The sequence below is a fragment of the Astyanax mexicanus genome, chromosome 14 (genome assembly GCF_023375975.1).
Source record: "Astyanax mexicanus isolate ESR-SI-001 chromosome 14, AstMex3_surface, whole genome shotgun sequence".
In the NCBI taxonomy this organism is placed as follows: domain Eukaryota; kingdom Metazoa; phylum Chordata; class Actinopteri; order Characiformes; family Acestrorhamphidae; genus Astyanax; species Astyanax mexicanus.
The window spans coordinates 24,388,927-24,402,613 of record NC_064421.1 but is presented as its reverse complement, the minus strand read 5'-3'; the positions used below and the strand labels follow the sequence as shown (position 1 = coordinate 24,402,613).

At 37.0% G+C, this 13,687-nt stretch overlaps 1 protein-coding gene across 1 annotated transcript in view; it reads right to left on the bottom strand.

Annotated features, from left to right (window-relative positions):
- Positions 1–13,687, bottom strand: part of crip2 (cysteine-rich protein 2) — a 36,825-nt gene that overhangs the window by 9,616 nt on the left and 13,522 nt on the right. The window contains exon 2 of the mRNA XM_022672915.2: positions 6,207–6,301. Within this exon, the coding sequence (XP_022528636.1) occupies positions 6,207–6,301 (95 nt within the window). The remainder of the gene's footprint in view (positions 1–6,206; positions 6,302–13,687) is intronic.

Below are 13,687 nucleotides of genomic sequence, written 5' to 3'. Positions count from 1 at the left end.
AAAGACGTGATGCACTGAAATGACCATTTTTGGCTAAAACTGCCACCAAACAAAATAAAAAAACATTTGATCTGATTTCTGATTATTTTGCCTTCTTTTTTTAACACCTTTGCATAAATGAAATAACCTAAATGTATGTATCTCTTGCTTTTCAAAGACAAATTGCCCTCACATTATATTAAATGTAAATAATAACAATCCATATATTACAGTGTAAATACTGGTAAAGTATACATTGTTACAGATTAATTACAGTATAACAGGTCATGTAATTACACTTGTGTATAAAGGTCAATTATACATAGCAGAATATTTAGGCCATCTTCCCATAATGAAATCTAAATTACTATTTTCAGTAATCACAATCACAGCCCAAATTACATACCACACAAAAGCTGTTGGAGAAATATAAACTACATATACATATTCCAGCACAATTCACACACAATGATCTATTAGACACAAGTCAAAATTAATGTAGACATGTTATTACATTACCTGCACAACTGTAATAAATCTGTAACTATGTATACTTCACCAGTAGTTACACTGTTATTGCATGGATTGTTAATGTGTAACTATACAGTTAATAAGGACACTTACTATAAAGTGGGACTTAAAAGGCACTTATAAAACTACTTTATTGAACAGCAAACAGACAAACCAAAACAGCACAATGCAGTGTTTCTACTTAATTTATATTTTGCAGTGTTGACCCACACAATTACACCAGCAGCCAGTCTCTGCTGGGTTAGAAAGGTTTAGCAGCCATTGCAAACAGTCAAGATAAGGTATATAATGCTGCAGGTCTCGGCTGGGCTGAAGCAGTTTAGCTGTAATGCTAACTATGTTTTTAAGCTTTCTAAGCTGGATTACTTCCTGAGTTAATGACAGACCCCTCAGACCCAGTGAGTCCATTCTCCAAACTGCCCTGTGGCTATAGGGAGTCTTCTATCCGTTTTTGCTTTAAGCTAACTAACTCAAAGACTACATTCACATTACAAGCCACATTGCTCAAATCCGATTTTCTGCTCAAATCTGATTTGGCTATCTTGACGTTTCACATTCACAAATGTAAATTACCTGTATCTGTGTGTAATGTGAATGAATCTGTCCCAGAAACGTCTTACATGCGCACGTTGATACGTGTATAAATGACGACTTCTTCACAAACAACAAAAAAAAATTGATCATATACATGCATCTAATTATCCACAAATGAAAGTAACTCAAATCTGATTCGAAAAAATCAGATCTGGGCCACATTGAGCAAAAAATCTGATTTGAGTAATGCCTTTTGTCATTTTGGCTGCATTTTGTGTTTGAATCCAGTAAAGTGCCACAGCTGTCACTGTTTACTTTAACTCAAATATAACCTAAGACAAATTAGTCATTGTTTGGTATAAATAAATTGCTTTTTTGCCACTTTTTGTTGCCAAATATTTAGTGCATTCCTACTGAAAAGTAAGATAAAGTATCTTGACAGTCCATTGACTGTTTTTAAGGTAAAAAAAAATAAACATCCTTCCTTAATGACTCTTAAAGCTGCCCTCTTGCCTTTTCATTCATGACAATGGGGTACAGCCTTAACACAGACCAGGCCCTCACCATAGCAATGACCTACATCCGGATTTGGTGGTGGTGATGTCAGTCGAGCGGACATATAAATCCCCATCTAGAGATTACAAATGCACACCAGCATCCAATCAGCAACAACAGGGGCCCTCTTTCCTGTAGTAAATGCTAAGGTCAGATGCTTCCTGCACCGACCCGGGTCCTGAGAGTATAATGAAGAAAGGACGTTTTGGAAATCACAAGACAATAATCATTATGTTGAATTATGCAGTCATTAAGCTGCAGCTGGCTGAAATGGAACTTATTCCTCCCTCAGTGCCTATGAAGCATCACATGCTCTGGTTTTCAGCTCTGATCTACACTTCCACTGAAAAAAAGAAAAACGTATTGAACACTTGTGGTGCTATTTATGACTAAGCAATACACTGGTCTTCAATTGTAGTAGTCAAAGACCTTTGTTAATCACACCAAAGACCTTGCATTACTGCAAAATCTACATTAAGCGGCAATGTATATATTAAGGTTAAAAAGCAATATCAATAATATGCTATTTACTGTTATGTCTAGAGCTTAAAAAAAATCCAAGCCCAAAAAAAAATCCAGCCCGACCCGCCCTACCACAAAAACTGTCATTATGAGCCCGAGCCCAATTTAAACCAGACATTTTTAGTAAGTAGAATGTTAAAACTGAGCTTTTACAAATATATCTGGCTGTCTGAATAAGTGAAATCTATTCAGAATGATGTTAATTCTCATTGCAACACTGAAGAAGCTTAGACCTATTATTTACGCTGCAAGTCAAGTGCATAATGCAGACAAGTGGAGGAGCTCAACGTGTGTGTGAGCCCCAGAGCTGTGTGATTAAAACATTCTAACTTAAATATATAAATAAATAAATAAATAAATAAATAGAAAGACATTTTGAATTGTAACTTTGCTATATTGAGATTATCACACCATAGGTAAGACCCAACCTCGCATAAGGAAAGTGGTGGGAAATCTCGGCCCCACCCGGGCTTGGGCAGAGAATCAAAACTCATTTATGTCTGTTATTTAACCCCACACCTATTTATTACCATAATAATCTAGGATGAGATCATGTAAAACATGTATACAACATCAATGACTAAGTAACTACACTTATACACTCTATGGACAAAAGTATTTGGACACCTGCTCATTAATTCATTTTTTTCTGAAAGTCTAATTTCTTCTTTCCTACCCAGGTATGGCTTTTTTAATAGATTTGCAAATAATGTAAGAATTCGACTTCATTCAGCAACAAAAGACTATAAGTGAGGCTATAAGTGTTAGATAATCACCACCCTACCTCATCTCCAACTCCCCAACTCATCCCATCAGAAAGTATTGGATGGAACATATCATTCCAGTATATACAGGGGAGAATTATGCCCCATTTTAGCACTTGCCTGTCATTACAGTTTCATGTTTAGCTGCCCCGGGTGTGTATGCTAGGGCTGCACAATACTAGAAAAAAATTACATTAAAAATGTCCTTTTTTCTGAAATATATATCATGATATTAAACAATGCAGGGCCCATGGCTTCACCAGATCAAGAGCTAAGTCAGTGCTGAGCACTCAAAACCTGAGGAAAACCACAGTATTTGGCCCTTTAATCAGGCATTTAAATGGCTTGTTAAAAGATAAGTAAGAGCATTTTTTTCAGCTGTAACTGGAAATAGCTGCGCAAAACTGTGCTGGACTGAAGTGCACAGCTTCCCCTTCCCCCATTTGCACATCTATGTCAGCAGTGGGTGCAATTTAAATATGACATGTATGCATTCATAAAAGCAGTGTCCACAAGCCTTTGGATAGATAGTATTAAATATGTGTTAAATCATAAACATAGCACAAAAGGTAAAGAAAATTGGTGTTTGGTGGATTATTTCTATCTTGTAACAAAGCTTCTTGGAAATACATTTTATACCTGTTCATTTCCCTAATACATGGTGCCACATTTGTAAGGAACATGCATTTGTGGGATGAGCAGTAGAGCTGAGTATGGGGGTTGCACCAATGGTAAAATTTACCATTTCTCTCTACCATTGCCAAACAGCTTATTTTGCTGTTGCTATTGAGACTTGTTTCAAGCTTCTGGTATCCCCAGGTGCAGCCAATCAGATGTCTGATTGGCACCTGATTGGCAGCACCTGTGAGCATGGGCCCTGCTACAGTGGTCAGTAGGTCATGGCAATGAAGTGGCCATGAAGTGGGCATCCCAAGAAGACAACACCCCAAGAAGATTGTCCAACACCAAAAGAGTTACACTCTAAGAAAAGTAAGTACAGATTTGCACTTAAAAGAGTACAAAGCTTGTCGCTGGGGCTGTACCTTATATTGAGGTACAAAAAAGTACCTTTCAGTGAAAGTCCTTTTTTGTACCCATGTTTTTTTTGCCAGTAAAGATTATAAAAATGATAAACATCATCATCAACTGAATATGGCTCAAAAACTTGATGATCTAAAATTGTCTGGCTTTTAAATAAAAAATGTGCAATTAAAATATATATTGTTTATTAGTACAGTGATACAGAATACTGAATATACCTTTTGGCTGCTGGTTAAATGGTACAAATTTGTACTTATTGCTGTTAGAAATTACTTTGTACTTCAGAGGGAACAAATCTGACCCTGTAAAGACCAATATTGTACCTTTGAGGGTACAGTTATGAAGAGTGTACCTTTGAGTACAAAAAAGTACTCATATCGTACCTCTGTATTTTAGAGTGTAATGACTTGTCCCACAAACGCATGTTCCCTACAAATGTGGCACCAAGTAAAAGAGAAATTAATAGGCTTTCCAACGATATAAGATTCATGACAACAATGCAACTAATGCAATTAATATTTTATGAATCTGTACAGTAAAAATTATTATCATTGACAATACATTTCCACAGGAACTGTGGACACTGTAGGCAGTGAAGTCACAGGATGCTGGATTACGAGGAGTAAGAGGAATTTCATTAGTGCAGAGACAGGAAAACAGGAAGGCCCGACTGCAGAGCCAATCACAGCAGACTATTCTCTGGGGATCGTTCAAATGCTTAATTAAAGTGCAGCAGTCTCTCAGCTAACTGCAGAAGGAAGGGAAGAAAAGGCTCTGCATGAGGCAGTGCAATTAAAGAGCGTGACTAAGCCGATGAACAAGTGTCACTGTCAAGGTGGTTTGACTGCAGCCTTTTGACTGCAGCCTTTATTCCTTTAAATAGTGTGTATATAGTGCAGCTTCACTGTGCTTGTTTGACTGTGTTTGGGTGTGCTAAGTGAGTCCAACCTCACACCCCTCACACACACACATACACAATGTTACACATCATTAGCCTGGGGTGCTGAAGCTCAGTGTGGGCTTCTGAACATCTGATCTAAACACAAAATGTCAGAAAGTCGATATATAACTCTTGCTGCCAGCTTGTAAAAAAAAAGTGTGTGTGTGTGTGTTTTTAGAGGTTACGGGTGCAGATCTGTGCTAACACAAGCTTATGGTTAGGTAATAAACTCGTTTAGTTGTTCACATGACATTTCTTTTATCCCATTTTCTTCCAATTTACACGGCCAATAACCCAACCCACTCATTAGGACCCCTATCACTAGTGATGCCTCAACACACCAGGAGGGTGAAGACTAACACATGCCTCCTCCGATACATGTGAAGTCAGCCACCAACTATTTTCTAACTGCTGCTGATGCAGCATTTCCGAGTAGCATCACAGCGCACTCAGAGGAAAGTGCAGCGACTCGGTTCCGATACATGCTGGTACTCGCCTTGTGCTAATCGACATCTACCTTTAGAGTAATGTGGGGAGAGAGAGCGTAATCTACTCACCCAGAGAGAGCAAAGCCAATTGTGCCCTCTCAGGACTCCGGTAGCTGATGGCAAACTACATAAACAGGATTCGAACTGGCGATCTCCTGATCACAGTGACAACGTGATCACACCACTCGGAGCCCCCATATTCATATTTTTTGATATATTGTATGATTTTCTTTGCAAAACATTACTGTTATGTGGCATAAAATATCTATACATATATTGAAACATACAATAATAATCAAATGAATAAGGTAATCCCTGCTGTGAAAAATACTGGTTGTCAATATCTGTGAAACTGATACCAATAAATACATAATTCCATGTATTTGCCTTTTTTTTTGGCATTTTATCCTCTTTATTTACAGTTACTTTGAATTGTGATGGACAACTGTCTTGCGATACATCAAGTATTGCAGAATCACAGTATCATGATATCATGGTTATCATGGGCAACATGCTCCTAATATATACACTACAACATTTATTGGGATAAAGTGGCTTCTGTTGGTTTGCTGAAATTTTTTATAAAACTCTGATGCTGACTGAGGCAAAGGAAACTGCAGAAAGCACACTGGTTCATTTAGTTAACCTAGTGAAGCCTGCTTATTTTTAAAGTAACTAATCCTAATCCCAACAGAAAATATGCTGTATTATTCAATAACCCTCAGGTTTTGCATCTTTTGGGGAGACATCCTGCATTCTACCTCAGGGCCTATAAAACTGACGTTAATTATAACACCTATGGAAATAATGGCTTGCTGCAGTCCAACCCAGGGCTATCTAATTCACACTTACCTCAGCATGGCCGCCTGATGTCAAGGTCTTGTTGCAGCGCTCACACTTGAGGCAGAACTTGTGCCAGTCCTTCCCCAAAGAGGTCACCTTCTCAGCTAGATGAACAAAGAACAAAACAGAGGGAAAGGAATTTTGTTAGACAGTCAACAAGCAAATTTTTACTTTTAAATCGATGATATAGAACATTTAATGGATTTAAAGGCTTTAAACACATATTTAAAGTATTTAAAGTCCCCCTAATAATGTAAAGGTTGTAAATATTGATTAAAAGGTTCTTAATTGAGCTGTATATTCATGCCAAGGACCATTCATCCCAGTTATTTTAGGATCACCTTCAGCTACATAATCACAACTTTAACATATTACAAATAATCAGGGATTAACAGTATATATACACACTTGTCAAGAAACATTATAATACTAGTGTTGCTGAACATACTGTTAAATCCAATTTCACAAGTTTAAGTTCAACAGAGATACCTTAAATTTAAGCTGTTAGGTACATGTTTGAGTAAATTGAACTTTGTTGTTTTATTCTATAAACTACAGACAACATTTCTCCCAAATTCAAAATAAAAATATTGTCATTTCGAGCATTTATTTGCAGAAAATGAGAAATGGCTGAAATAACAAAAAAGATGCAGAACTGTCAGACCTCAAATAATGCAGTTTAGAAATCAATGTTTGGTGGAATAACCCTGGGTTTTAAAACACAGTTTTCATGCATCTTGGCATGTTCTCCTCCACCTGCCTTACACACTGCTTTTGGATAACTTTATGCCACTCCTGGTGCAAAAATTCAAACAGTTCAAGCTTGGTTTGATGGTTTGTGATTATCCATCTTCCTTTTGATTATATTCCAGAGGTTTTCACTTGGGTAAAATCAACTCTTCATTTTAAAAAAGCTGTATGTTGGTGTAATGTAGACCAGTGATCTAGGTTATATGTTTTGTTTTGAGCGCCACTGTAAAATACTTTTATTAGAAAGAAATACATCTTTAAAGATGTAACTGATCATTTGTATCTGTAGCCAAAAGCAACACAGAACAAAGAACAAAGCATGCTATAAATTCTCAGACAGAGCTTAAAAACAGATCTCTTAGTTTCGACGCCAACAATGTAAAACTATCGTAACTGGCTAACTTAGCTGTTTCGTATGGAATTGCTTGGGGCTTTGAACTCTTTGCTCATCTGGCTGGCTATTATAGAGTAATAAGGCGAGTTTAAACGGTTCATTACAATTCTAATAGACCACATTAACTGTAAACAATGGGGAACCCCCCTATTTTAGACATTCTTCCTTTGCTAAAAGGATGTTTGATGCAAATGAACAGGAAAGGCAGTGGCTACAGTCCAGCTGCAGCTGGAGAGACGGGTGTCGACAGTTCACACAGATTTCTTTGTATGACCCCTCTCCCCTGTCCTCTGCCCTGTTTCCGTCTCTTCTCGAGCGTCCTGAGCAGCTTCCCCAGACGGAATTGCTGGTCCTAAGAATATTCCTTCCATTTATAAACTTCTCCATTTGCAGAGCGGAGCCAGGCAGAGGCCACCAGAGGAAACACCTCGTCTTATCAGGCCTGGGCACAATCAGTTAGAAAGAGTGGTCAGTTTCCTCTTAACTCCCCCTCTCCCCTCCTCCATGGCCTTCCCGGCTGGAGAGGGAGTATTGTTTTCAGTCTGTCAGTACAACTGCCCCCTCACTTTCTCTCTCTTTCTCTCTATCTCTCTTTCTTTCTCTCTTGTCTCCAGGGATCCAGCTCAGGGTGCAGTGATCAGGTTCACCTCTAGCAAAGAGGTTTTTGTATCATCAACAGCCCTGTGAAACAGAATGTACCCTATTATCTGTTAAACATACATCAATATGGTTTGAAATTACCTGCCATTAATAAAATAGTTCCTCTTTCGTTGCATAAAAATGTTCCCATCAAAAAAGGAAATTTGACAATACACAATTGATAAGTATGACAAGCCATCAAACCAAGCTGAACTGCTTGAATATTTGCACCAGGAGTGGCATAAAAGTTATCCAAAAGCAGTGTGTAAGACTGGTGGAGGAGAACATGCCAAGATGCATAAAAACCAGGGTAATTAATTATATCACTATATACACACTATATATACACTACTGCAACAAAATTAATTAATTAATAAAATAATTTTTATTATTGCATACATGATATGACACACCCCTAACTGAGATATTAAAAAAATACAAGAATTTTATCAGATTTGTAACAGAAGTCAATGATCCAGAATGTCATGATACTAACAATGTACTCCAACTATCTCCATATATCCAGGATTAAAGTAAAATTAATGATACTGGATAGATATAAAAATCTGTCTCTAGCAGATATATAATGAGACATGAGAACAGTGTGAATTTTTCTTTTGCCAAAAACAGCAAAAAAGTTGTACCCTGATGTGATAATTACAGGTGGGTGATATGGCACAATATTTAAGGGGATATAATATTCACAATATTGGAAAGTACTAGCAATATTTTTGTGTATGATCAGATAAGGCATACCCCTGATTCCCAAGCCATTCCCTAAAGGGGAACACTTTATGAGCAATTGACAAACTGCTTTCTCATGATATTTCACATGACATTTAAAAAAAAAAAACATTTCAGACCATTTTGTAGCCCTGTTTTGGTCATCTTGGATTTTTCTAGAATTTCATTATTATCAGGGATCTAATTGCTGTTTGCCATCTCCAGCTCTGTTCATAAATCTAGAGACATCTTAAATTGTATTAATGTGTCTCAGCTCCCTACAGATTACCTGGATCATAAATTGATTTGTACATCACTAGCACCATATAATATCTCTAGACATGTACTGTATCTGCTACTTAATTAGTTCAACATCACTGAAAGCTGACAGCTGCATCTGCTGAATGTAAGGTAGAGTGAGGCATCAGATAATAACACCATTATATTAAATTATATTGAGGCACCTTAATAAGTTCAAAAGCATCACCTGCTCTGCACTTCCAGACAGCATAAATCACTGCTAATAAAGCAGGAGGCTAATCCGTGCCTGGAGACATTAAGAGCTAGTACTCTGCCAGCGCAGAGGCTGAGTGCCCGTGTTCCTGTGGGGCAGCAGCCAGTGCCAGTCTCGCCAGTCGCAGAGTGACAAAGCGCAGATGTGCAGACTTACGGTTAAAATGGGATTCTGTTATTGTAGGAGGCGAGAAGTTGTTAGAAGGTCGTCTGGGTGTCTGCAGAATGCACGATCATTACTGTCTCATGAGTCTGGTTAGTACCTGGACCCTCTCCAGTGGCTAAAAACTACACTCCAATAAGGTCTGCAGCCAAATATTCCAGACTATGTTAGTGTTTAGCTGTGCGGTTCTTTTTCTTTTTATCATTTAAGTTAAGCAGAATACGCATGAATGTCAATGTAACTCAGAGCCAAGCACTATGGCCCTTTTTCCTTAAACATTTAAGAACCTAAAATGCTAATTATTCTATTTCTGAATACAAAAGGACTACAAAATGTGTGAATGTACCTTATATAGCCAAACTAGCATAAATTTCAGTTTAAATTTGAAAATCGGTTTAAAATTGGGTTAAAAAGTTAATAAAATCACCCAAAGAATGAAATGAATGTTATTTAAATCAGATAAAAATCCAACTTTAGGATGTTAAAAACAAACAAAAAAATTGTATGTAAAGAAAATCAGAATCAGTTCTTGCAGTTAAGTACTATAAATGTATTATATCAGCTTTTTAAGCTAATATTTTGTATTAGGAAGGAATTCTAAATTACTTAATTAAACTACGCATAATATACAGCTCTGGTAAAAATTAAAAAGAGACCACTTCAGTTTCTGAATCAGTTTTTCAGATTTTGCTATTTATAAGGTTTATGTTTGAGTGAAATCAACATTGTTGTTTTATTCTATAAACTACAGACAACATTTCCCAAATTCCAAATAAAAATGTTGTAATTTCAAGCATTTATTTGCAGAAAATGAGAAATGGCTGAAATAATAAAAAAGCAGAGCTTTCAGACCTCAAATAATGCAAAGAAAACAAATTAATATTCATAAAGTTTTAAGAGTTTAAAAATCTATATTTGGTGGAATAACCCTGGTTTTTAATCACAGTTTTCCATGTTCTCCTCCACCAGTCCTACACACTGTTTTTGGATAACTTTATGCCACTCCTGGTGCAAAAATGCAAGCAGTTTAGTTTGGTTTGATGGCTTGTGGATCATCCATCTTCCTCTTCATTATATTCCAGAGATTTTCAATTTGGTAAAATCAAAGAAACTCATAACTTTTAAGTGGTCCCTTATTTTTTCCAGAATTGTACATGTAACAGTAATATGCCATGTGATATTAATACTATTAATTGTTTTTAACCCCAAATGAGCAGCATAACTCCAATGTGGGGATATTATACTTTCCTATTTGTATGAGTTACTGCATTGTGGCAATTACATTTTTTTTCAAATTTTTGTAAAACTTGTTATATCTTATCCAGGATATAAGACACTGCTTTACCAAAATAAAACATGGAATACTATAGATATGTGGTGTATAGACACCCATCAAGTACCAGTAGTCAAGTCAGATATTAGTAATTTTATCAGCAGATACTTCAAAATCTGGCATCAGTATCGTATCAGTACCACAATGGAAAAAGTGGTACATGGTGCATCTGTAATTGAAACACAATGGTGACTCTCTAACGGAGAAGATGGCCTTAATTGCTTTAGTATGATTGAAATATATAGGTTCAGATAAATATAGAGCTTCCTGTCGTACAGCAAAAGCAATAAAACAGGCTGATCATGTCAGAGAGAAAGAGATTCAGATAATGATGTCCCCATCAGACTGGGAACAGAGGACACTGCAGCAGTTCATTACGGAGTCATGTTTCCCAGGACGGAGGACAGAAAGCACAGAGCACCATAATGGAAGGCTATGTAAGATTATCCACTGAGAGGGATGCATTACCTCACACTATCAAGCTTTATCTAGCATACGTAGAGCCTAGAGCGCAATATGCCTCTATATACACACCTGATTCAGCTATAAGCTTCTTAATGTCTTGTTATGAGCTACAGAGGTAAGCTCTTCAGGCCTGTGCTCCTTGCTGTTGTTGGTAAATACCAGCTACAGAGAGAGATGGGCTGAGTTAGAGGCGTACAAATCCTTCCAGCATGGAGCTATGGAACAGTGGAACTGTGGAACTGTGTTTTCTGGAATGATGGTGCTCCATTCAATATGGGTGTGACAATATTCAGTTCTGGAACAAATTAAGAGACCATTTCAGTTTCTGAATCAGTTTCTCTGATTTATCTATTTATAGGTATATGTTTAAGTAAAATTGACATTTTTGTTTTTTTCTATACAATACAAAAAAAACATGTCTCCCAAATTCCAAATAAAAATATTGCAATTCTGCATTTATTTGCAGAAAATGAGAAATGGCTAAAATAACAAAAAAGTTGCAGAGCTTTCAGACCTTAAATAATGCAAAGAAAACAAGTTCGTTTTCATTTTCATTTCATTTTAAGAGTTAAAAAATCAATATTGGGTGGAATAACCCTAGTTTTTTATCACAGTTTTCATGCATTTTGGCATGTTCTCTTCCACCAGTCTTACACACTGCTTTTAGATAAATTTATGCCACTTCTGTTGCAAAAATTCAAGGATGGCTGCGATCATACATTTTCCTCTTGATTATATTCCAGAGGTTTTCAATTTGGTGAAATCAAGGAAAAACATTATTAAGTGGTCTCTTATTTTTTTCCAGAGCTGTATGCAATTTATCCTAAAGTTTTAATCGTATCGACATTTACATTTACACTGGGCCTAAGGACTCTATGCTGGGCTACACTTATAAGTCACCCAGACAGGGAATTGAACCCCAGTCTCCCACATGATGTGGTAGCTCACAAGCACACAGTGGTGTTATCCACTGCGCCACACCAACCACGTTGTAGAGAGAGTAACTCAAACAAAAGCAGCAACTGTTTTTTTTATACCCCTGATTTCAGAATAAAAAATGAAATATTGTATTAATACTTATCCATATATTATAATAGTCTGATCTGTGATTTTTTTTTTTTGGTTTATAATTTTATTTCATGTGTATCATTTATGTTAGAAGCTCACAAAACACGGCCAAAAGATTGGGGCCAGTTGATGATCCAATGTCTCTTTTAATATCAGGAATATTAAGAACCACTTTGTCTTCCCCTTTCAAAGCAGAGGGAACTGCCTGTACATTATGGTACATTCTGTAAACATTATCACTAGGTTTTGGAACATTTCTGCAAGGATTTGATTGCACTCAACCATTGCAGCATTAGTGAGATCAGGTACTGATGTTGGATGATTAGTTCTAGGTCACATACGCTACTAAAGCTCTCCCAAAGGTACTGGATAGCGCTCAATCTTAAATTTTAAGCTGCTACATAAAACTGCAAGTGTAACAGATACAAATCCAATCACTCAGGGATTGGATTAACCACTTCAGGGGCTGACCCTTAAGTGACCATATGTAAACAGAGTCAGAGCCTATATGGCAGAAAAAAAGTAAAAAAAAAACAGCATCATGTCTATTGAAGTGTAGATACTGATAATGTTGTGTAGATCAGTGGTTACCCAACTCTGGTTTGGCACGACCCCTTGCCAGGTACACTTTAATGATTACCTGCTCTATTTCACTACCTTGACATCAGAATGAGATTAAACGAGTGTCAATTAGCTGATTAGATGGATCAAGTGTGATGGCAGCAGGATAAACACTAAAACGATCCTCTAGGGTTGTGATACAATGATCTGAGGATGTTGAATTACAAAAAAAACCTTATCACTGTAAGACACACAAAAAAAGTTTTGTACCTTTTTACATAATTGAAATTGCATGGAATTTCATTATATAATTTAAGTTTTATGATGACTGGGCCAGTACAGAATGTATTTTCCATCCCTGTAAATCTAACAAAAAAAAGGTCATGATTAATCATGATTAATGCCCCCTAATAATTCTTCCTTTATGATTTCTCACTTCTTTGGATTTGTCCTTGGTTCACACCATGAGGAGGCTCCTCTAGAACACCTCACATCCAGCACACCCCATAAATACATCACCCAGAGAGGAGTTTAATGGCTGTATAGTGGAGAAAGGTCAGCCAGTGTAACAGCAGCTCGAGGTACAGCAAGTCCCACTGCCTCAGCAGAATATATGCAGGCTTGGATGCACTGAACTGAACTGTCTGCTCTCCTCATGCTCAGTCGTCACTCACTGCAAAACCATCCTCCTACTCAGAAACAATGAGAATCATATGAGAGCTAATACAATCAGCTATAAACCTCCATCTGTTGCATATCAAATGAATACGTCTCTCTGTAAACATGTCCAGTCTGATAAGGGATTATGCTTGCGATGTTCCAGATGGGAGGAGCCTCTCTGGATCTTTTAGAGCCTTGATGCTGCAAGGAAAGGAAGGAAA